Source organism: Meriones unguiculatus, chromosome 10, assembly GCF_030254825.1.
Source record: "Meriones unguiculatus strain TT.TT164.6M chromosome 10, Bangor_MerUng_6.1, whole genome shotgun sequence".
NCBI classification, from domain to species: domain Eukaryota; kingdom Metazoa; phylum Chordata; class Mammalia; order Rodentia; family Muridae; genus Meriones; species Meriones unguiculatus.
Window position 1 is genome coordinate 16953299 of NC_083358.1, and position 25739 is coordinate 16979037.

At 43.1% G+C, this 25739-nt stretch overlaps 1 protein-coding gene across 2 annotated transcripts; it reads left to right on the plus strand.

The window, feature by feature from the left end:
• LOC132656810 (ATP-dependent RNA helicase DDX19B) lies at positions 1-24032 on the plus strand. Of its 2 annotated transcripts, XM_060391966.1 has the most exons (13): positions 32-187; positions 363-451; positions 3762-3810; positions 4700-4750; positions 5301-5436; positions 5696-5788; positions 9592-9694; positions 13012-13126; positions 13795-13972; positions 14288-14525; positions 17412-17574; positions 18198-18389; positions 18757-24032. In XM_060391966.1, exons 2-13 carry the CDS (start codon positions 449-451, stop codon positions 18816-18818), a joined length of 1383 nt encoding a protein of 460 aa, XP_060247949.1. In that variant the 5' UTR covers positions 32-187; positions 363-448; the 3' UTR covers positions 18819-24032. The 2 variants fall into 2 exon arrangements, with proteins under 2 accessions (XP_060247948.1, XP_060247949.1); XM_060391965.1 differs by lacking the exon at positions 363-451 and having other exon boundaries at positions 1-187.
• The last annotated feature ends 1707 nt before the right edge of the window (positions 24033-25739 follow it).

Here is a 25739-nt window from a genome sequence, read left to right on the forward strand (position 1 = left end):
TTCCGGTCGTCTGCGCGGCAGTGAATGATTTCCCCCGGGCCGGAGCTGGGCCTCTCTGTGACCCGCCTAAGCCCGCGGTCGCATTGACCAAGCTGGCGAGCCTGCCAGCGCTGCTCTGGCACCGGGGACCATGGCCACGGATTCTTGGGCCCTAGCGGTGGACGAGCAGGAAGCGGCGGCTGAGTCGGTGAGTTGTCATCAGCCGCTGGAGGAGCAGGGGGCCAGAGCCGGTCAGGGTGTCGGTCCCTTGGAAGAACACTTCTTAAGTTGCTCGGTGCAGGGCGGAGGGCCCTGGCGGGATGGGGCCTGGACCCAGATCTCGCTTTGATTTTCCAACTCCTTCCATCTTGTGTATTTTCAAGTTGGATGTTCGGTTCCCCACAGTGCTCAGCCACCTGCCTGTCTTCCTGGAATCAAGGTTGATAATCGATTGCACTCACAACCTCGGATGGTAATTTTTATATATCTTCAGATCTGAGTTTCCTGGGTCCAGGGACCATGTCTTACTCGTATTTGTGTGACTCCTCCACCTTAGTTATTGGTGGTGAATGACTGACTACTGGTCTGTCAGTAAACCCTCTCTTGGTTGGCTTGTTTTCTGATCCTGATACATAATTGCAAGATATGATTTAAATATTGCTATGTAGAAATAATTTCTAAACATTCTGAGTTCTAGTAGAGCTTTGAGCCTAACAATACATGTCTGTGAGTTTTCCAAAAATAAGCTTAGACCTTCTCCATTTTCTCTCTCTCCTTTTTAACTTCTAAAAAATAAAGGTTTGAGCCTGGCATGGTGTTTTGGCATCTCTCATTCTAACTTTGGAGGCTTAGGTAGCAAGACTGCCTCAAGTTCAAGGCTACCCTGGACTACATAGTGCTCTTGCTGCAAAAAATATAAAACAACAAAAAGTAAAGATTTATTTTGGCCCAAATCTTTTATTATAACATATATTTATTAATCCACATTATTTAAAGAGAAATAGTGTTTTGGGTTTTGTGCATTGAGGGTTATATTTCTTTCTTTATTTTCATTGGTGTTCTCCTGTATGGTTGTCAGGTCCCCTGGAACTGGAATTACAGACAGTTATCAACAGCCATGTGGGCCTTGGGATTTGAATCTGGGTCCTTTGGCCAGTGCTCTTAACCATTGAGCCATTTCTCCAGCCCTAGTTATTTATTTTTAGTTAATTAAGTTGGTTTTTTGAGACAGGGTTGTTTTGCATTAGTTTGGTTTGGTTTTTCTCCCAGATAGGGTTTCTCTGTGTGTGGCTCTGGCTGTCCTGGAACTCAGAGTTTTGTAGACCAGGCTGGCCTTGAACTCACAGAGATCCGACTACCTCTGCCTCCAAAGTGCTGGGATTAAAGGCATATGCCAGCATGCCCAACTGAGACAGGGTTTCTTTATGTAACAGCCCTGGCTGTGCTGGAACTCACTTTGTAGACTAGGCTGGCCTCAAACTCAAAGAGATCAGCCTGCCTCAGCACTGGGATTAAATGTGTGCCACCATGCCCAGGCATGGTTTTTCTGTGTAGGCTTGGCTGTCCTAGAACTCTCCTGGAACACTCTGTAGGCCAGGCTGGCCTCAAACTCTCACATGCTGGGATTAAAGGTGTATGTCACCATTCCCAGCTCTTTAAATTTTTAAAATTACATTTATCCAGCTGTGAGTGTGTGTGTGTGTATGTGTGTGTGTGTGTGTGTGTGTGTGTGTGTGTGAATCTTATCTTGCCACGGCACCCGTGTGGGGGTCAGAAGACAGCTGGAGAAGCTGGTTTGCTTGTACCATGTAGGTCCTGGGGATTGAACTATGGTCTTCAGGTGTGGTGGCAAATGTCTATCTCCTGAGTCTTCTTGGCCATTCCCTTACTTACTCTACAGAACTTGTCTTTTGTTTTGTTTTGTTTTGTTTTTTAGTTTTTTATTGCTTTGTGGGTTTTGTATTATTAATTCACTCACTAGCTCTATGCTGGTAGTCTTTATATCAAGATGTCCAACTACATGAAGCATTTTAACAGCTGTCTCTGTTGTAGCCTTTAGTCTGATTCAAGCTAGACTGGCCACAGTGTTTAGAGCACAGCTCATTGTGAGATGAAGGGGAAACAGCAGATTTGCTTTCAGTCTTATTCGGAGGGGTTCTTCTTTCTCTTTGCCTTCTCTAGACACAAGTTCTCATGTGGTCCAAGCTGGCCTCCAGCTTACTGTGTAGCCTAGGATAGTCTTGAACTCCTACTCCTAATCTTCCTGCCTTCACCTGTTGAATTTTGAGATCACCATCATGTCCAGTATCTCTCTGCCTGCCTGCCTGTCTGTCTATTTTGACTTTTTGAGACAGTTTCTCTATGTAGCTCAGGCTTTTCTAGGTGTATGCTACCACACCTGGCTCAGTAGCTCTTAAGGTTCTTGAGTACTAGAATTAGACCGTGTTCCTGGCAGGATACTGGGGAGTGCTTTAGCAATGGCCTCATAGTATGGAGCACCTACTGTATACCCGTCAGTGTCCTGGTGGCTTTGAACTTACTGTCTGTTAACATGTTCTGCAATGGCCTCAATGTATGGAGCACCTACTGTATACCCATCAGTGTCCTGGTGGCTTAACTTACTGTCTGTAAACATGTTCTTGATCCTCAGAATGAATGAAGGATTTTTATGTTTTTATGATTCCCTTTTTCCCTCTGCTAACCTCTATCTACTCTCTCATACCTTCCTCCCGGTTGCTCTGTAACACGGAAGCAGACAGACTATAAGTTTTATTTTAGTTTCCATGTGAAGACAAATGGGGTTCCTTCATCTACAGCTCATCATCTCTTCAAACAACTTTTTTCTTTCCTGCCCTCCTAATCTCCTCCTTTTCTTTGTTTTTGGACTTAGAGAAAAGACATAGAAAAACCTGTCAGTGGTTTAAGAAATGACCTTTTTTTTTTAAACAATGATTTCTCATTCTTTTTATCCTTTACTAGATGATTACTGAATCTCCACTTAATATTTCATGATTAGTCTAACTGCTTTGTGCTAGGTGCAAATGGAAATATTCCCTGCCATTAGGATATGTACATTCTCATGGGCAGACATAAGTCAAACCACGTTACTTCTAAATTTATACTCCTGATACTTCTTGCCTTGAAACATTTCTCTGATCTGTTTCTTCTTTTCTAGTCCCTCCTCAGCCTGGTGTGGGTAATTCTGGTTATGCCTGGTCTCACAGCGTTCCAAGACGTGTCAGACCCAAGCACAAGGCAGCTTGAATGTGAGGCCATATGTCAGCTGTCATAGCCTGACTCAAACTGAGCCAGCCACATAGCCAAGTCTGTCACTGATGCTCACACTGCCCCGTAATCTTTCCTGTCTGGTGTTGATTGTCTGAAGCAAGACTAGTACATTTTCCAGTCTTTGCATTTCTTTTCATGAGAAAATGACAGGTCTGACAAAAATCTTACTGAGAAAGTCTGTAAACCAAAGCATTATGTAAACTTATAATTCTGCCTAGAAATTATAATTAGGGAATTGGAGTTTGGGGCTACTGTGTAAATCTTTTTTTTTCTTTCCTACTGCTGTATTTATGGGGAATTTTGTTAGCCTCGTTCAGCTATTTAGAAACAAAAGGAAGCTAGCAGAACAACCTAATGAACCATTTCTAGTGAATACACCTAGTGAGTAGGTCTTGAGAGTAGCTCCTCTACTTTCGTTAGGGAGGCTGTGTTGATTCAAAGTCTTTTAAGTGATTTTTCCTGACACTTTCTGTTCCCCCACATTCTCCATTTAGTTGAGCAATTTGCATCTTAAGGAGGAGAAAATCAAACCAGATGCCAATGGTGAGTAAATGAAGCTAGTTTGTAAACAAATGTGATTTTTCTTTGGTTATTTCTAATTTGATGTAGCAATTACCTGGAAAATTATTGCATTTATACTTGACAAAGGACTAGAAGATACTGATAATTTTTAACTTGGGTATCAATAAACTGGGTTGTATAATTGAATAATATTTACTATAAGAATGAGAATACCTAGTTAGTATATAAATTATTCAGTTTATTACTTACCATAGGACTATGTTGATCTGTTCTTCATCCACAGTTTGGGGTGAGATGCACAAAGTCTGAGCAGTTAGTCAGTTCACGTGTTCTAAATACCATCCTGAATTTACATCTGTTAAAAAATGTAAGGTGGATGAGTAGGGCTTAGCTTAATGATAAAGCACTTGCCTACTGTACACAAACAAGGCCCTAGGTCCCTCAGAACCCCCCCCAAAATATATATATATATAGTTTCAGGGCAATATTGACATTTACCTCACACTGAATATACTTGGATTTTTTGTATATTTCTGATAGTCAATAATTTACACACATGGAATTTTTATGGCATTGTGTTCACATTAACGATATGATTTGTAGATGTTTTGTTGAGTACAAAGATGCTTTCTAATCAGTGCTGTCCTAGTCATCATTCCATACTATTACAGAAATGTCCTAGCTGTGGTAGAAAACTGTAACAGTTTTTAAAATAGGTAAGGGGACCTGGAAATAATCATATATAAACAATGTTTCTAAACTTTATTTAGAGAGAATAAAATGGTTTACTAATGACTTAGTTTCCTCCTTTGTTTTGTTTTAAAATTTTTAAAAATTCTCCCCCTAGAATTAGAAACATCTTGGTTGCTAGATAAGATTTTGAATGACATCTGCTTTGTATCCGATCAAGGTGCTGTTAAGACCAATGCTAATGCAGAGAAAACAGAGGAAGAGGAGAAAGGTAATAACAGCCTTTAAGCTATAAATGAGGATTGCTAATTCAGCCAGGCTGCTGGCCAGCAGGTTCTAGGGCTCCTCTTTTCTTCTCACTAGCTTGAGGCTTCACTGTTAGAGGTACCTTGGGTTGACATCAAGTAGGCTTACAGTGCTAGGGTAAAAGTTCAATTTAATCAGTATGTAAAAGAATCGATGGTTTATATTTTAGAGAAATATATATAAAAACTGATGTACTTGCATTAGGAAGCCCAGTACACACACACATACACATACATACACACATATATATTATTACTTAAAATACCTATGACTATGACTGTTAATAAATTCATGGGAATTTTTTTTTCGGGGGGGGAGGTTGACACAGGGTTTCTCTGTATAGCCTTGGCTGTCTAGGAACTCACTCTATAGACTAAGCTGGCCTCAAATTCACAGAGCGCTGCCTGCCTTTGCCTTCCAAGTCTGGGATTAAAGGCACGCACCACCACTACCAGCAAATTCATGGATTTAAAAAAAAAAAAAAAAAAACAAACCCTTGTGCTCTTTCTTCACAGAGGACAGAGCTGCCCAGTCTTTACTCAACAAGCTGATCAGAAGCAATCTTGTGGATAACACCAACCAAGTGGAAGTCCTGCAGAGGGACCCAACCTCCCCGCTCTACTCAGTGAAGTCTTTTGAAGAGCTTCGCCTGTGAGTGTTTGTTTACCTTCTGTGTTCAGATAGAGATCATGGCCTGGCTACACATATTTTCATACAACATGTGTTTGCCTGCATGAAGTTAATAATATGCATTTAGCTGCTTCAGGCTATCATAGGAAATGTTCAGGAAATTTGTAAAAGCTTTGGCTACATTCTTACACTGTGTTCATGTGTTCTCAGCCACACACTATGCATACAGTGAAAATGCTGTGTTCTTCAGTCTAAGTGATTGTCATCTTAATTTTTATAGGAAGCCGCAGCTTCTCCAGGGAGTCTATTCTATGGGCTTCAACCGCCCATCCAAAATACAAGAGAATGCATTGCCTTTGATGCTTGCTGAACCGTACGTAACTTGACGTAACTGCATCTATAATTTGCTATTTAAAAACTTGAAAATCTCAGGAAACTGAGACAGGAGGATGAGAAATTGAAGGTCTGTTCAAGCTATAAAGTGAACTGAGTCAAGCCTCAGCAGTTTTTTTAAAACTGTGTACCAAGTATTTGTCTGGCTTTGTCTGTCTGTTTTGTTTTTGAGACAAGGTTTCTTTGTATAACCATGGCTGTCCTGGAGCTCACTCTGCAGACCAGGCTGGCCTTAGTCCGCCTGCCTCTGCCGTCCAAGTGCTGAGATTGGGGACATGCCACCACTGTCTGGCTTGTCTGATTTTTAAAAAAGGATTCTCTAGCCAGGCACAGTGCTGGTAATCCCAGAACTCTGGGAGGCAGACTTAGCCAGATCCCCAACCTGGTCTACAAAGTGAGTCCAAAACAGCCAAGGCTACACAGAGAAACCCTGCCTCCAAAAAACCAAAAAAAAGGGGTGGGGGAATTTTATATTGTGTGTGTGTGTGTGTGTGTGTGTGCGTGTGTGCGTGTGCGTGTGTGTAATAAGATATATATGGAGATCAGAGGACAAACTGAGGGAGTCAGTTCTCAACTTCCACCATATGGTTCCTAGAAAATCAAATCCAGGTCAGGCTTGGCAGCAAGTACCTTTGCCCATGCCAGCCCCCAGTTGTTATTTTTACCTTGAACGATTGTTATGGAAAGCATAAGACTTTCAGTGGATTTGAAAGGATTTTGTGGAGAAATGCCCATCCACCTACTACCTGGATTCTACCGATAGTATTTTATTGTTTTGTTTTGTTTTCACAATCTGTATACTGTATAATAGATGTTTCTGATGTTTCTGTGAGGTTGATTTGGAGATAGTAATAGTGTTCTGAGACAATCTCGGGTTAGCCCGTGCTGGCCTTAAACGCTTTAATGTCATCAGACAGAGATGACGTTTTTCTTTTTTAATGTATCTGTGTGAGTGTATGCTACATGTGTGCAGGTACCATTAGAGGTCCCACGAGAGAGGGAGTTACATTCCTTACAGTTGGACTTAACAGGTGGTTGTTAGCCTACCAACATGATGCTGGGAACCAAATTAGCATCCTCTGGAAGAGCAGCAAGCACTTGTAAATGCGGAGCCATCTCTCCAGACATCATGATTATGAACTTCTGATCCTCCTGCCTTTACAAAGTGTTAGGATTACAGGCATATACCCCCATGCCAGGTTTGTTCAATGATGGTGTCAAACCCAAGGCCTCCTGCATGCTAGGTGAACAGTCTGCCAACTGAGACACATGAGACACACCCCCAGCTCCCTAAGTATCTTATTTCTGCTTCTAATGAGCAGACACTTCCCTAGTCTTGACTTTTATTTTCTCAAGTTTTGTCTGCCCCTTTTTTTAAATTTTTAAATTTGTGTTTATCCTAGCTTATAGTAATTGACAAAATAATGGGTTTTGTTATGTCAGTAGGCTAACAACTACCTGTAAGTCTAACTTAAGGGATATAACTCCCTCTCTTTTCTGACCTCTAAGGTTACCTACATACATGCAGCATACACTCAATATACATTTAAAAAAATCATCTTTGACTACATAAGAAAATTTTGTTACGATATTTTCAAATGATGTGGTTTGACACACACACACACACACACACATCCCTTTTGTTTATGTCTGAAAGCCTTTGGTCTATTTTAGGGCCTTTATCTTGTTACCTTAAAGGCATTAAACTTGGTGCTTACCACTTGAACTCTTTGTCTTGTTTTTTAAGACAATCTTGGGACCATTGTGGTGGTTTGAGATGAGGGAGATAGGGAGCGAGAAAAAGATGTGTGTCGAGAGATACTGGGGAGCCAGATCAGGTAGGCCATTGAAAGATCTGGATGAGGAGCTGGAGAAATGGCTTGTTTGCTAAAGTTCTTGCTCTGCAAGTGTGCGGATCTGAATTTGAGTCCCTAGCATCAGAAGCTAGGCATAGCGGTTACCCATGCCAGTAAGTAGTCTGTCTCCATGCTTGTTGAAGCAGGGACAGGAAAATACATGAGAGTTGCTGGCCAGACAGTCTAGCCAAGTCAAAGAGCTCCAGGTTTAATGAAAATCAAAATAGGAAGCTATTGAGGAAGATGCCTATGCTAGTTAGTTTTTTTGTTTTGTTTTGTTTTTTTTGTGAACTTGACAAAAGCTTGGGTTATCTGAGAGGAGGAAACCTCAGCTGAGAAAATACCTCCATCAGATTGGCCTGTAGGCACTTCTTTTTTTCTTTCTTTTTTTTTTTTTTATTATTGATGTGGGAGAGCCCATCCCATGGTGGGAGGTACCATGTGAGGGCAGATGATCCTGGAATGTATAAAGAAGTAAGCTGTAAGCTGAGGGGGCTAGAGAGATGGCTCAGAGGTTAAGAGCACTGGCTGTTCTTCCAAAGGTCCTAAGTTCAATCCCCAGCAACCACACAGTGGCTCACAACCATCTACAATGAGATCTGGTGCCCTCTTCTGGCATGCAGGCATAGAAGCAGGCAGAACACTGTATAAATAAATCTCTTAAAAAAAAAAAAAAAAGAAAGAAAGAAAGAAAAAGAAAGCTGAGCCAGGTGTTGGTGGCACATGCCTTTAATCTCATCACTCGGGGAGGCTGAGACAGGTTTGAGATCAGTCTGGTTTACAAAGTGAGTTCCAGGACATCCAGGGCTACACAGAGAAACCCTGTCTTAAAAACCAAACCAAACCAAAACAACAAAAGGTAAGCTGAGTGAGCCATGGGGAGCAAGCCAATAAGGAACATTCCTTCACAGTCTACTTGCCTGTGTTCCTGCCTCCAGGTTCCTCTCTTGACTTCTGATGGTCTGTGACCTGGGAAGCATAAGCCAAATAAACCCTTTACTACCCAAATTGCTTTTAATTATGGTCTTTATCAAAGAAAAAGAAAAAGTAGGGAAATACCTGATGTCAGCTTCTGCACTCCACACATACATGTATGTGCACATTACACAGAAGAGTCTGAATGAAATCAGGGCGGATTATGTTTTGAGCATAGAAATGACTCAAGCTGAGTCATATTTCATTGAGCCTGTTCCTGTCAGCCTCAGGTATAGATAGAGATAGAGTGCTTAAAAATCGCACCCTGACTCTCACTCTGCACTTGTGAAGCTATCAGATGTCACTCCGATACAAGATCCAAGGTCTCCTTTTGTCAATTAAATTTAAAAACTGGTTTTTCAGCTTTATTCACTTTTATTTTTTAAAAACTTTTTAAAATTTATTTCACATGTGAGAATTTTTCTGCATGAATGCACGTATAACCTGAAGCCAAGTCAGGAGAAGGTATTGGATCCCCTGGAATTGTAGTTACAGATGGTTGTGAACTAATGTGGGTGATGGGAATCGAATTTAGGACCTCAGCAAGAAAATGAAGCACTCTTAACCACTCATCACTCATCTCTCAGTCCTTTGAAAAACTTATTTGATGATTGTCATAGTTAGGGTTCTTGTTGCTGTGAAGAGACACCATGACCACTACAACCCTTCTGAAGGAAAACATTTAACTGGGGGTGTCTTACAGCTCACAGGTTCAGTCTGTTATCATCATGGAAGAAAGCATGGCAGCACATAGGCAGACACGGTGCTGGAGAGGTAGCTGAGAGTTCTACATCTGGATTGGCAGGCAGTTTCTGAAACCTCAAAGCCCATCCCCAATGGCACGCTTCCTCCAACAAGGCCACTCCTAATAGTGATACTCCTTATGGCCTGTGGGAGCCATTTTCACCACCAGCAATGGTGAAGCTCCTAAACATTTTCTGTTCTTGTGCAGCCCACAGAACCTAATTGCCCAGTCTCAGTCTGGAACTGGTAAAACAGCTGCCTTTGTGTTGGCCATGCTCAGCCAAGTAGAGCCTGCAAACAAGTATCCTCAGGTAAGGACTTGGGAATTTGGGTTTTCTGTTAACATATAACCTAAAGAGGATTCTCCTATTCCTGGACTAAAAGTCAGGCAGTGAGTAGTCAAGGTTATTTATGCTGTAATCCCAGTAAATGGTAGGCAGACACAAGAGTGTTGCCATGAGTTTGAGGGTGGCGTGTGTTATGTAGTAAGTTACAGGCTGGCTTGGGCTACAGAGTGAGACACAATTTTTTTTCTTCTTTTTCAAATGGTCAGCCCTGAAATGTATACATAGAAACAACTGAACTGAACAGGCTGTATTTAATTATTTAGGAACACACATACACATATGAAATATTTTAACAACAGTTAAGAGAGGCAGTGGATTTGAAAGAAAATGGGTGGGGTACAAGGGAAAGTTTGGAAGGAGAAAACATAAGTGGGGAAATGATGTAATTATAATCTCAAATAATAAAAAATATAATTAAAAAATCTTTATTGAAATAATAAAAAATATTATGCAGCGAGAATAGCCAAACCCAAATTCTACATTTCAGTGAATTTCTAGACAGTTAGAAAAATCATTTTGAAGCGTGGAGCTCTCCATTAGACTTCTTTTCTGTTTTAATTTTTTAATTTTATGTTGCCTGTATATGTGTGTATTTGTGCATCTGGTGTGTGCTTAGTGGCAGCAGAGGTCAGAACAGCATCACATACCACCTTGGAACTGGAGATAGAGGTGGTTATGAGCCACCATGTGGCTGGTAGGGATAAAACCCAGGTCCTTAATACTTTGGCTTTTTTCTTTTCTTTTTTCGTTTTTTAAGATTTATTTATTTATTATGCACACAGCATTCTGCCTGCGTGTACACCTGCACACCAGAAGAGGGCACCAGATCTCACTACAGATGGTTGTGAGCCAGCCAGCATGTGGTTGCTGGGAATTGAACTCAGGACCTTTGTAAGAACAATCAGTGTTCTTAACCTCTGAGCTGTCTCTCCAGCCCATTTTCTTTTCTTTTTGAGACAGGATTTCTCTTATTTGGTAGCCCTGGCTGTCCTGAAACTTCTTACGTAGACCAACTCACAGAGATCCACCTGCCTCTGCCGCCTGCTTGCTGGGATTAAAGGTGTGTGCCACAGGTGCACCACACCTTTTCAATTACATTTTTATATACTTATACACACACACCAAAAAAAAAGAACAAAATCCCATGACTGAGTTAAAAATAGACAATTAGTTTTATATCCTCTCTCATGACTTATGTGTTCTTTACTGAGAGTCTATCCTTCCATTATCCAATATTTACCTTTCTTGTTCTCCTTTCTGTATATTATACTGTATCCACATGTACATTTGTTTACATCATGTTGTAGGCTAGGCTCCCCACTTGAAAGAGAATGTATCCTTTCCTTTGAGATTATGTGACCTTCCATAGTACATTCTAAATCCATTCATTTTCCTATAAATTTTGAATACCCCATTTTATATAGCTATTAAATTTTCACTGTGTATTCATCTTAAACCAAAAAATTTTTTATTTATTTAATTTTTTTTTTAGAAAGTCTACTCCTCCTCCTTCTCTTTTAAGTTATCACTCTGTAGTTCAAGCTATACTGAAACTTCCTATTTAATTCAGGTTGGCCATGAACTCATAGCAATTCTGCAGAGCCTCTTAGATGCTGGGATTATAAGCATGAGACATCACATCTGGCTTGAATCCTTTTTATATAAACCAGAACTCAAGTTGGACACCAATAGAATGGCTAATCTTTCAGTGGTCACAAAAAGCTTATTGTATGTGCAGTGGCCCACGGCTTTAATCCCAGCCCTTGGGGAGGCAGGGGCAGGCGGATCTCTCTGAATTTGAGGCCAGCCAGATCTACAAATTGAATTTAGGACAGCCGTGCCTACATAGAAAAACCCTGTCTTGAAAAACAAAAACAAAACAACCAAAAAATATATATATAACATAACAAAGAAAGCTTACTGTACTTCCCATTCCCATGGTGTGCAAGTCCTGGAGTACTGCTAATAGCTTGGTGCTTTTACTTGTAGGAAAACCTTTATTTACAATTCTCATAGGCTATAAAGTCTGACAACCACCAGGCATGGTATAGTACATGCCTTTAATTTCCAGAATTTGAGACGCTGAGACAAGTTGAGCTTGAATTTAAGGCTAACCTAGGCTATATAGTCAGGCATCTGGAGGCCAGCTTATCGTGGTCTATGTATATAGTAAGACCTTGCCCCAAAAAAGAAGAGAGGAAGAGAAAGTTCTGAGAATTTTCTGAAAAAGTGAAAAAGAAGCTAATCTTCAACCGGTCAGTGGCACCTTTCATCCCAGCACTAGGGAAGCAAAGGCAGGCAGATCTCTGAGTTGTGAGGCCAGCCTGGTTTACAGAGTGAGTTCCAGGACAGCCAGGGCTGCATAGAGAGGGTCTGTCTTGAAAAACAAACAAACAAACACCCCGTCCCCCAAAAGGAAGCAATCTTCAACTAGAATTTCAGAACCTTGATCATCAACTTGGTGAGATTTAAAATCCCTTGGGATATGTACACCTAGTGAGTCTGTATGGGTATTTCTTTCCAAGTAAGTTTAACTGAGTAAAGGAAACCAGCCTTGAATGTGCATGGTGTCATCCCTAACTGAAGTAGAATGGGGTTGGGGCAGGAGAAGCACTAGCATTTGTCTGTCTCTGTTTCCTGACTGCAAATGCAGTGTGGCCAGATGCTTCCCACTTTGACAGTTAGGACTTCCTCAGCCTGATGGACCCTGTTCACTCAAAGAACACAAGCCTTTCCTTCCTCAAGTTGAAAGTGTTGGCACAGAAGCGAAACAACATGTAACTAGTGCAGTTGCCCCTGGGTAGGCTTTTGTGCTCCAGTGGCCAGCAGTGATTCCTTTCCTTTCTTTCCTTCCTTCCTTCCTTCCTTCCTTCCTTCCTTCCTTCCTTCCTTCCTTCCTTCCTTCCTTCCTTCCTTCTGTCCTTTTTTGAGACTGATTCTCATTATGTAACCTTGGATCTTACCTATGTAGAACAGTCTGGCATTGAACTCAGGTGATCCAACTGCCTTTGCCTCTTGAGTGCCAGGATTAAAGGCACCTGGCTGGCAGACACTGTTTTCAAGTGTCTTTACCTAGCCATAGTCTGACCCCTAATAATTGTAGTGTATGACCCAACAGGCTAAAAGTAAAATGTGTGGTTGGAGAGATGGCTCCACACTCACGTAGGTTACATATATTCTTTCCTTTGGCTTCAGATAGATTAGTAGGTTCTACTGGGGATTCCTTTTGGCCAAACAGATATTTGTCAAGAGCTCTCATTCTGTACCCTTTTTCTTTCCAGTGTCTCTGCCTTTCTCCAACTTATGAGCTGGCGCTTCAAACAGGAAAAGTGATTGAACAAATGGGCAGGTTTTACCCTGAACTGAAGCTGGCTTATGCTGTTCGAGGCAATAAATGTGAGTATAAGTATGTGGGCCTAGATTATAAGTAAATCTAATAACTTTTTTAGTTTTGAAAAATTTCAACACTACCCAGGAATTAAAACAGTTCAGTGAACACATGTATCCTCCTACCCAGAAACTCCTAGTCAGAAACTTAACATTTGCCACATTTTCTTTATTGGTATGTTTGTATGTATTTGTTAAATGTTTGAAAGTGCATTATCTTATTTCTAATTCATTCTTCCTGAATCTTTTAGTATACACCTCATATGAACATTATATGACCATAATGCCCTTGTTACAACCACGAAAATGAACAGTTTCCTAGAAAATATCTACTTCACCTTTGCCCATTTATACTCAAATTTTTGTTTATTTTGCTCAGGTATGGGTTGGTTTTGCCCTCCCAAGCCTGGGTCCTCCTGTGTATAGGGTTTATATACATCCACTACCATTTCTGGCTCTTTTTTTTAATTATTTTTATCATTGTTTTGTTGCACTCTTAACACATAATTTCATTAATAAAATTAGATTTGCTATGTACTCATTAGATACTATAGTGGCATCCTATTACATTCTGTTAAAAAGTTAACAAAATCATTAGTGTTCAATACAAAATAGCCTCAAAATATCTCAGAATAGAGACCTTTGGAATTCCTGATGAGAACATGTCTTTTCTACAGTGGAAAGAGGTCAGAAGGTCAGTGAGCAGATTGTCATTGGTACCCCGGGGACTGTCCTGGACTGGTGCTCCAAGCTGAAGTTCATTGACCCCAAGAAGATCAAGGTGTTTGTTCTGGATGAGGCTGACGTGATGATAGCAACTCAGGGCCACCAAGACCAGAGCATCCGCATCCAGAGGTAGGAACCAGAGGCAGGAGGAACTTGCCAAGGCCTCCTCTTTCCCCTTGGGTTCTTTGTCTGCTATGTGCAGCAGCATCTGTGTGATGGCCATTTCCACAGCAGCTCTCACCATGCTCCCAGCATGGGTCGAGAAGAGACCTGGGAGCCTCATTCGGCCCAGTGCCTTGATGGGTCTGCTCCTGCCTCCCCAGGATGCTCTGTATCCAAGTCAGCCCTCTGGGGCTACAGCCCATCCTGGCCGGGGAGGCCGAGCTTGTGTTCCTTCTGGCAAAGCCTTGGAGTCGTGCAAAGTGCCTGGGCCTCCACTTGCAGGATGCTGCCCAGAAACTGCCAGATGCTGCTTTTCTCTGCCACCTTTGAAGACTCGGTGTGGAAGTTTGCCCAGAAGGTGGTCCCAGACCCCAACATCATCAAACTGAAGCGCGAGGAGGAGACTTTGGACACCATCAAACAGTACTATGTCCTTTGCAATAACAGAGAGGAGAAGTTCCAGGCCCTGTGCAACCTGTATGGGGCCATCACCATCGCTCAGGCCATGATCTTCTGCCATGTGAGTAGCTGATGTTGAGTTGCACTGCCCCTCCCTGCTATTTGTAGATCAATGCGTAGCTTGTCATTGGCACCTGGGGGAGGCAGTCATCTTTACCACCCAGCTGAGGAAGACTAGATCTCACTATGTAAATTGCAATGAAGGGAAATGGTGATCCACAGTCACCTGTCTAGGTACAAGTCTCCTTGGATTTCTTGAGTTTAAAGTCAGTTTGGTTAATCATACTTAGAGATTCCTTTAAAAAGAAATCCCCAAATTTAAATAATGAGCTGTCAGTGTAGTTCAATTGTAGCACATTTGACTAGCATGCGTAGTCCTCTGGCTTAGTACTCAGCAACACATAAACAAAAACCAGAAGTCCACTGGTGACTTTGTTTGTTTGTTTGTAGACAGGGTCTCACTATTGCCCTGGCTGAGATCCTTCTACCTCTGCCTCTTTTTATTTTTTGCATTTTTGAGACAGGGTTTCTCTGTGTAGCCTTGGCTGTCCTGGACTTGCTTTGTGGACCAGGCTAGCCTCAAACTCACAGCAAACCGCCCCACTCGGCCTCCCAAGTGCTGGGGTTACAGGCATGTGGCACCATGCCTAACTGCCTATGCCTCATAAGTGGTGAGATGGAAAGTATGTACCACCATGCCTAGTTTTTTATTTTATTTTTATGTATGTATCTGTATACACATATGTGGAAAGCAGGAGAGACATTAGATCCCCCTGGAGCTGGAGTTAGAGGCAGCTGTGAGCAGTCTGACATGGGTGCTGGGAAACGAGCACTGGTTTTCTGCAAGAGCAGCAAGTACACCAACCACTGAATCATCCCTCCAGCCCTGGATCCAACTCTTTCTTCTGATACAATTTTAAAAAATTGTTATTATTACTATTGTATGTGTGTGAGTGTGTATGTGGAATTCAGTGGACGATTGATGGCCCAAGTTGATTCCCAGAATCTACATGTTGTCTGTGTACACCATGGTATAAACATTTGCACACACATGCACACATGCTAAATAAGTACAAAATTAAGAGTAAGTAAGCTATTTTTCAGGCTGAGGAAATGACTCAGTGGGTAACGGTGCTTGCTCTCCAAGCACCCCTCTCTGAATTTGATTCCCAGGATCCACATGGTAGGACCTGAGAGTTGACCCTGAGTGTTACGATTTGACCTCCTCATGTGCTCCATTTCTACCCTCCTAATGAAACACTCTCTAAATTAATTTTAAACAATAAAGAATATGGCCAGGTATGGTGCCACCTTTAATCCCAGCAGGCGGCAGAGACAGCCAGCTGTCTATGAGTTCAAGGCCAGCCATGTGAGACATTGTCTAATGAGTAAACGAATAAGGAATATGTATGAGCATGCATATGAACTGCACTGTGAGGTGTCAGAGAAAAGCCTCATAGTATAGGTCTTTATCTTCTGCCTTGTCACTGAGGCAGAGTCCCTCCTGTTGGTTGCTGCTGCACGGGTACTCCGGGCTCACTAGCCTGTGATTGTGCATCAGACTTTCCAGGGCTTCAGGGACTCGAGCTCAAGTTGTCAGGATCGTACTAATAGGTTCTTTACACCCCGTCATTTCCCAGATACACATATGCCTTTTTTCAAAACAGACTTTCTCTGTGTAGCTCTGACTGTCTGGAACTAGCTCTGTAGACTGGCCTTGAATTCACAGAGGTCTGCCTGCCTCTGCCTCCCGAGCGCTAGGATTAAAGGTGTGCATCACCACTGCCCAGATGTTCACTTAGAGTTGTTTTTTTTAATTTTATTTATATATTTATTTTTACAATTTATTCACCTTGTATCCCCGCTGCAGACCCTCCCTTATCTCCTCCCAGTCCCACCCACCCTCCACTTACAGTTTTTTAAACATGAAGTTGTGTGTGACTTAGAAATGGAGATCGTTGGTCTCATATGAAAAAGTAACAACAGTTAATCAGTTCATCCAAATGAAAAGCATGACCAAAATTTCATGTGAGAAAACATTTAAAGCAGTGTCTTTTGTTTTTTTGATATGTGTTGTGTGTTATCTGTTACATGGTAAGTGTGGAATGTATATGTGCTCATATGTGCAGGTGCTCTTGGGGGCTAGAGGCATCAGCTCCCTGGACTTGCAGTTATAGGACTTGTGGTTATGGGTGGTTGTGAGCCACCTGATGTAATGTTGGGGACTGAACTCAGGTCCTCTGCGAGAGCACAAGTGCTCGTAATCAGTGAACTGTCTCTCCAGCCCTGGGTGGACATTTAAAAATGCTTTTATTATTTGAGACTTTCATACATATCTACCATGTAGTTTGATCGTATTCATGTCCCACTACTCCCTTCCAACTCCTCCTGACTCCCTCCCACAGGTCTCCCTTACATCTTCATGTCCTGGCTCTCTTTCTCTCTCTTACTTTTGTTTTTCTTTTATAACGCACTGAGTCCAATTAGTGCTTGCTGAATACTCAGGTGTCAGGCCTCTAGTGGAGTATGGTCAACATACAGGCATCACACCTCTAATGAAACACCTCTCCAGCAGCCACCAGTTGTCAATAGCTCCTCAGCTAGGGATGGTGGCTTGTGTACACCTGCTTCACACAGTCTGGACTGTTGACTGTGTTGATCTTGTGTAGCTCTTGTTCAGGCAGCTACAGCTGGTATGAGTTTATGAGTGCAATGGTCCTGTCATGTCCAGGAGATACTATTTTACGCCAGTTCTACCCAACCTCTTGATCTTGTCACCTTTCCATTCCTCCATGTGAGAATTTTTTCGGCCTGGACAGCCCACTGCATTCATGACAGCTTTCATATACCATAATGGCAACAAACCACCTTTTTGTGGATATCTTTGTTTCTGTTTTTGTTTTTGTTTTACAGGTCTCTTCATTAAAAACAATTCTTTTCACTCCAGACCCGGAAAACAGCTAGCTGGCTGGCAGCGGAGCTCTCCAAAGAGGGCCACCAGGTGGCTCTGCTGAGTGGAGAGATGATGGTGGAACAGAGAGCTGCAGTGATTGAGCGCTTCCGAGAAGGCAAAGAGAAGGTTCTGGTGACTACCAACGTGTGTGCCCGAGGTGAGCAGAGACTGGCCCGGTTCACCAGGCTTGGGGTCCCAGGCCCTCCCTGTGAGCAAGAAAAGTGCTTGTGTTCGTGGTCTCATGGAGGTGGGAGGGTTTAAGGGGCATTCCTTCCTAGAGAAGCTGATTCCCGTGGGCAGTAAAAAACTCATGGGAGGGCTGGAGAGATGGCTCAGAGGTTAAGAGCACTGGCTGTACTTCCAAAGGTCCTGAGTTCAATTCCCAGCAACCACATGGTGGCTCACAAACATCTATTATGAGATGTAGTACCCTCTTCTGGCATGCAGGCACGATGTAGACAGAATACTGTATAAATAATAAATAAATAAAATATTAAAAAAAAAAAAAAAAAGAACCTCATGGGAGAAGCCAGCAGTCCTGCCTTGGTGGGAAGAAACTCAGGCTTCCAGACGCTTTCTCTATGACTTGTAGAGTTCTGTTCTTCTTCATAGGCTAGAGTCCAATTTAGTGGGGTCCTCTATAGTGCCCCCATCCTGGTGTGACCTGTCCAGGCCATATGTCCAACAGAAGTGTGTGTGTGTGTGTGTGTGTATGTGTGTGTGTGTGTGTGTGTCTGATGGTGCCCTGCTTTGTCACCTCCCTCCAACCCCTTTGTACAGGTATTGATGTTGAACAAGTGTCTGTGGTCATCAATTTCGACCTTCCTGTGGACAAGGACGGGAACCCAGACAATGAGACCTACCTGCACCGCATTGGGCGCACGGGCCGCTTTGGCAAGAGGGGTCTGGCGGTAAACATGGTTGACAGCAAGCACAGCATGACTATCCTCAACAGAATCCAGGAGCATTTTAGTGAGTCCCTGAGTTGGCTATGTGTGGAACCCTTTTCAGAGGGGCATGTGGGAGCGGGGAGGTTTCCTTTGTCCCCGAGTAGGCTCTGCTCCCACACATGCTGTCTCCATCGGCATGTTGTCAGGGAGCACACAGTCAGGGCTCAGGAGTGGAATATCAGTGCCCTGGGACCAGGCTAGGAGAACCTGACTTCCTGGGAAGTTGGCAGGAGTGACCGGGCCCTGGAGCCAGCTGTCCAGGCTCAGGCAGCCTGCCTTGTGCTAGAGGAAGCATCACTGTTGCACAGGGGTTGCCTCCGCAGACTGCCTGCTGTTCTGAGTGACTTGGTTGATTTCCATGGTGGTCTTCCAATCTTTTTTTCCCTCAGATAAGAAGATAGAAAGATTGGACACAGATGATTTGGATGAGATCGAGAAAATAGCCAACTGAGAAGCTTCTCCAGCAGCTGCCGCCACCCTCAGCACTGTCCCTGCCTGGGAGCCTAGTGCTTTCATGGCATAGGCCTTGACAGACACCTCAGAGACCAAGGCCTGAGTAGAGACTACCTACCTCATTCAGAATTACGTTTGGACTTGACAGAAATTTGTGCAAATGATGGGGGATGGTAGAAAATTTGTTTACACAACTTTGGAAGATTAGGCATGAATACACAGAAATTTACCTTTTGGAAGTTCCGTCATATATGTGTATATGTATATATTTTTGGCCAATATTTCCCCATCGTTTTCCTAATCAGATAATATGCCCAGGATACCTTGTGACAAACCGTAGCTGATCTTTGACTGGGAGGTGTGTAGCCTTGTGGAAGTGACAGCACATAGGAAAAAGGGCATACAGAGGCAGAATCCCCAAGCGGGATAGGTGTGTGAGCCAGTCCTAGTGTTTGGAGGTTAGCAGGAGGTAGTGGAGTTGCCGTGTGAGCTGCTGCTTAGGACTTGATGTGCAATCAGGCCTAAGCCGGGCTTAGCTGGGCTAACCTGGATATTACCAGACCCCTGCTAACAGTCTTGCCAGGAACAAATTTGCTGTGTTGGACCAAAATGCCTTTGGAGCCTCTCTGAATTCAGGTTTGTGCCTCAGGAGCATGACCTGTTCTTTTCAGCAGGATGAAATCTATATGCAGTGCAAATCTGGTTATTGGTGGGTTCTTGGCTCATGCTTCAGCTAGACCTGTGGAGAAGCCATCATGGAGAAGTAGTGTTAGCTCTAGCTTGCCATAAAACCTGTGTCATGGGTACTTGACCCATTGTTTTTACATCTGTAACATCACTTTGACCCTCAGTACTCCCAGGCAAATAAAAGGGTACCTGAGATGTGGATACTTAGTGAATACTGTAGCTTCAAGTTTCTGATGGGCAGTCTCAATCCAAACAGAACATGGCCATCAGTCGTCAAAAATTCTTGCTTTGTTTGCAGTTCCCAAAAGACTAGACCCATCAGAGCTAGGAAATGGTTATGACATTGGACATCTGGGTTCTAAAGGGATTCCAATCATACGTGTTGACAGTGCCTGGGATGAATACAGATGAGTGTGATAAGGGACAGGATGGAACACTGTCATTTCAAGACAAGTGTAATTACCGAGCATTTGCTGCTTCTTTATCCCCTGTGAGTGGAGTAGTAAAAGCAAACAATAGAAATGGAGAGTTTCCACACACGTCTAGGCCATAGGTACCTACAGACTGACAGCAAGGATGAACTGAGCCAGAGCGCGTCCTCAGTTCTTTGACTTGGACATGGAGTGATTCCTCTTTCTGTTTTTGTTTCTTGGTTTTGTTTTGTTTTGTTTTTTTCCATGTGTGTGTGTGCTGTGCTGGGGCTCATACCTAGAGCCTTACATTATGCTGGGTAAGCACTTTACACTAAAGGAGGATTCCCAGCCATGGAAGAGGAATTTTCTGATGAAGGGTATTGATCCCAGATCTTCGTATCTGTGTTCCTGTATATTAAGGCCAGCTCCATCACCTGGGAAAGGAGAGTGCTACTACTGACTACCAGGTGTTCTGCTTAATGCCGCAGAGAAACCACCAGACTGTCAGTTCACTACTTCCGCCCGTGGTTGTTAGCTGAATGGAGTTCTCTGTACACTCCTGGCCTACTTTGATCTATCTTAGGAGTCTTAGAAGGAGAGAATAATTTTGTTGTTGTTGTTGTTCTCTCAAAATATTGTGGACCAAACCTGAAATAGCTAAAAACAAGGACTATAATTGAAGTGTGTAGACTCTTCTCTAAGTCTGAAAAGGAAAATGGGGAAGGTGTGCAGCAGACTCTCAGTGGCTTCTGGTGGGAGCAGCTGAAGCCACTCTTAACCTGTTAGTATTCACCGGATGGATGTCATGGTGTGTGTGAAGTATATGCATTAGTTTAAATAATTTATTGGGAGGACTCCTGGAGGATCACACACCTTTTAAGAAGGTCAGACCCATACCTGTGGATGGTTCTGACGCGTCACGGTGTCACCGAGGACCATATTCCTTCACAGTCTGAAGTCCTGCCACCGCTGGGCCCCAGGGTCAAATTAGCACTGGCAGGAGTCTTAAGAAGGTATTGAGCTTGCTGAGCCTTGGTCCCCAGGATTCTTTGGCTTATTTCAATAAAGTATCCATCTATGAAATGATAATTAGAAATAGACTCACTAAGAGAACTCAGGAAAAGGACAAAGAAGCTCAGGGAAAGAAATGTTTTTGTCTAATGAAAAGTTGGTGATGTTCATTATCTACAACAGTCGATTTTATTGGGTTTTGTTCATTGACTTTAAACTTAAATTCCTGCCTCAGTTTCCTGAGTGCTAGAATTACAGGTGTGCACCATCACACCAGACTAAAATATTTTGTTTTGAGTATCCTTTTATTGGTTTTACGCGGAAGATCTAATCAGTTGTTGAGACGTTATTGTTTTGGAGGGTTTGGGGCTTTTGTTTTGTTTTATTTTGAGACAGGGTTTCTCTCTGGAGCTCTGGTTGTCCTGGAATTCACTCTGTAGACCAGGCTGGCTTTTAATTCCAAGATCCACTTGCCTCTGCCTCCCAAGTGCTGGGATTAAAGGCATGGGCCAGCACACTGGCAAGACATAGTCTTTGCTGATATTAATTATGAAGTGTTCGTGTTACTAAGACATTAATGATTATAAGAAGGAAGCAGCCTTTTGTGGTGGTGTTGGTGTTCATTTATAAAGTCATGTGTTATGCCATAGGCTAGTTAGGACCTATTATCAATCTGTGTCAACTGGTACTGTTGTAATCTGAACAACTAGGAAATCTCCATAGACCCATGACTCTGCTCACTTGCCAGAAGGACACACACACACACCCCACCCCAGTATAGTAAAACAGGATTTAGGCTAACTACCCAGAGAAAAGTCATTGCCAGTAAAGTCAGTCTGTGGATCTGCCTAGTCTTACGAAAAGAAAAAGGTTACAAATAGGGCTTCGAGGCCAAGAGGATTGTCAGCTTAAGCATTAACAAGCATGATGGTCCATACCTGTAAATCCCAGCATTAGCAAAGAGGGATTCAAGTCTGAAATCAGCCAGGGCTATGGAGGTTCTGTCACAAAAGAAAAGACAACAAAAATAGGCTGAGCAAGATAGTTCATGTCTGTAATACTGGCTCTTGTGATATGAAAGCAGGAAGTTCAGGAGCTCAAAGCCAGCCTGGGCTACAAGAGGCTGGGGTTGGGGTATTCCACCTGGAGACAGATCTTTCCCTTTATTATTGAATCAGTGTCCAGCACTTATAAAGATTTCCAGAGGCTAGAGAAAGTTCCACAAAGGAGTGGAGTTTGTATATGAGAAAGCAGTCTTGTGACAAGAGGAGTCCCAGGCTGAGAAAAGGACTAGTCAGACTAAAGCTTAGCCCTGTGGAGCATGCTTAAGGAGTGACAGGAAGATCAGGAGTGCAGGGCCATCACCAGCTAAAGAGAGTATGAAGCCCTGCCTCAGAAGAGCAAAAGCCTAGTTATAGTGCTAGGTACAGTGGTGCATGTGTATAATCCCAGCACTCAGAAGGCTAAGGCAGGAGAAGAGCTGAGTTCAAGCCAGCCTTAGCTATATTTGTACATTTTGACTGTGTCTCAAAAGTCAAGTTGACAAGGCTAAAAGAGACATAATGGGAGGACAGCTGAGCTTGGCCATGTGTAGGAGAGGAAAGTTAAGGTTCATGGGAAGAGTTTTTTGTTGTGTTTGAGATAAGGTCTCACTATTTAATACAGACTAGCCTGGAAACAAAGCAATTCTGCCTCAGCCTCCTGAGTGCTGGAATTCTAAGCAGAAGCTATCAAGCACCCGGTGTCACAGCCCACTGTCCTGCTGTGACAGAATAGCCAGGGTAAAATCTGAGGACAGATGCAGCCTGCTGGTCTAGGGGCCGAGATGTCGACATGAAAGCACTAGCAGCAGGATCAGAAATTCTGAACTGACAGGGTAGGTAACAAAATTGGCTTTCTGTGTTGGAGGAAACTGGACTGGCTGCCTCCTTCACCCACACACCCGAGATGAGGATTTCATGGATCCTCTTCAGTTTTCTCTTGGTCCTCATTTGAGACACCAATTCTTGGGAACTTGCAATTTTACACAACTTTGCCTCTCTGCCTGAGAATAAATATTCTGTATTAGGTTGCCCGGCTATTGCAGTGTCTTTTACAAAGGACCCTGGGGCATGACGTTAACCTAAGAAACTAATGCTGAGGCACTCATACACTGCTCTTCTTATCCTTACCTGAGATAGGGCTTCCCCAGAACAGCTTCAAAACCCAGTATGAAGATTTAGACACGAGCTGCGCATGCTTTCCTTGTCCTCCAGACTGTCCTGGCTTTAGATTCCAGAGGGTCTGGGTGGTGGGTGTTCAGTTATGAACCGGGGAATTGGAGTAGAGGGTGGAGGAAGGTTATTAGGTGACAAGCTGGGTATAGTGGCACACATCTGTAATCTTAACACTGCAGGGTTTGATGGTTGAAAGTTTTGAGTACTGTTGGGACTACAGTAGTCTGGACCGTGTAAGCGAGATAACGTGTCATCAGCATTAAAAGATGAGGTGAAGCTTGACAGTGAAGCCTGACATGTCTGCTGTCCAGATTAAACGTATCTATTCCCACTGCCTTAGCTCTAGCTAATGGACAGAAGAGAGACATGGATGAGAGCATGCATGCCTTTTTGCTTCCTTTTAGCCTGGGACTGTGGCTAGCTTTTGCCAAGGTAAGAGATTGCTTTCCCTAGAAGACGATTTTCGTTTTAAGACATTACTGTTCTACATCTCTTACATCCTTATCAGTGTTTTCAGCATTCCAGTTTAACTTAAGGATAGCCTCCTGAGTTTAGGTTATAATTATCCCTGAGGGCAAATCTCCCCCTTTACACTTGAAAGGACAACTATGTAGCCAAGTGAGCCTGGTGTGTGTATGTGTGTGTATTCTGTTCATTTTGCGGATTGACAGCAGTAGTTGCTAAATATGCATAGAAAATTATTAAGGTATGGCTAGTGAGATGACTTTGTGGGTTAAGGCACTTCATCCCAGAACCAGCTTCTAATGTAGGAGAAAACCAGGGTGATGTCCTTAGACCTCAGAAGTAGGGCAATGGTGCATACTCCCACAAATTTTATTTTTTAAGATTTGCTAATATTTTTAAATAAATCTATTTTTAAACGTGTTTTGTCTGCATGTATGTTTGTTCAGTGCCTGTGGAGGCCAGTAGAGGACATTTGATCCCTAGAATGATGTAGGTAACTGGGAGCCACAATATAGAGTTGGGAACCAAACCTAGGACCTTTGCAAGAGCAGTATGTGCTCTTAATGAGAGCCATCTCTTCAGATCCTAGTTTCTGAGACAAGATCAAGCTGGCCTAAACTCCCAGCATTCTTCCACCTCAAGTGTGGGGAAGCATACAACAGTACACCAGTTCCAGCATTTGTGCTTTATGGCCAAAGGTTTGCAAGAGTTTACTCAATGCATTGATTTCCAGTGCTCATCCCTCTGCAGTTTTGCTCTCCACTCCTGAAAAAGTCCTTTACCAAGGACACTGACAGCCCGTGCAAGCCTAGTCCAGAACATACTTTCTACTCCTATTTAATTTCTCAACAGTACTCTAGTTCCTGTAGGGACTAGAGTCACTCTAATGTTTACCATTGGAACACGCTTTTTGGTCTTTTCCAACCCCGTGTTAGGCTCTTTGACTCACCTCTTCATGCCTCAGTACTTGGCCATTTCCTCTTCTCGGCTGCAGGCAACTTTGTTCAATCCCATGGCTCTGTCTGCTGGAACTTTGCCCCCATCTCCCAATCTATCCCAAGGCTTGATTGTTAGATTCTTGGGTAGGAAAAACAACTGTGCTTGTATCTAGGATGTTTTCTAGATACCTAATTATGAACAAAATGGAGCCCAGCAAACATCACCAACCCAAGCCCTGAGCCCTGCTTGGAGTTCCTCTTCCAAGTTGACCTCACTGATGGCATCACAGTTGCTTATTGTCAAGTTGGAAACCTGGAATTCAACATGGGTCTTGCTTCCGGCACCTGAGCCAATAAAATACCAAGTCCTTTGGATCAGCTGTCGATTGCTGTATCATGGTCTCTTCAAAGCAACGGTTTGTCAGATGTGGCAATGCATGGCTTTAGTCCTAGTCGTCAGTAGGCAGACTTAGGTGGCCTACTAGATGAACTCATCCACTCTTCACAACCAGTGTGTTAGCATTCCTGCTTTACAGACAGGGAAACCAGCATAGAGAGGCTTTGTGAATTGCCCTACAACACCCTGCTAGGGAGAAGCAGTCCAGATTAAGCCTAGACTTCTGATTCCAGGTCCCACTCTCTTTTGTTTGTTTTTGGTTTTTGTTTTTTCGAGACAGGGTTTCTCTGTGTAGCCTTTGCTGTCCTGGACTCTGTAGACCAGGCTGGTCTCAAACTCAGAGCTCCGCCTACCTCTGCCTCCCTGAGTTCTGAGATTACAGGAGGATGCCACCATGCCCAGCTGGCCCCACACTTCTTGTTTTCAAGACAGGGTTTCTGGGGTGGCCTTGGATGTCCTGGACTTGCTTTGTAGTCTATGCTGGCCTTGAACTCAGAGATTCGCCTGCCTCTGCCTCCTGAGCACGGTGACTAAGGGTATGTGCCACGATGAGTTTTTTTATTGTTTTGTTTTACAGACAAGATTTCTCTACATAGCTGTGGTGTCCTGAAATTCACTCTGTTGATCAGGCTAGCCTCAGACTCAGAGATCCACCTATCTCTACCTCCTGAGTCCTGGGCTTAAAGGCAGATTCTATCATACTCAGTTTAGAATAAGGGTTTAATTTTTTTTTAAACTTATTACCACTTCTAGGCCTTCTGGCTAAAATCACTTATCACCAGGGTTAACATT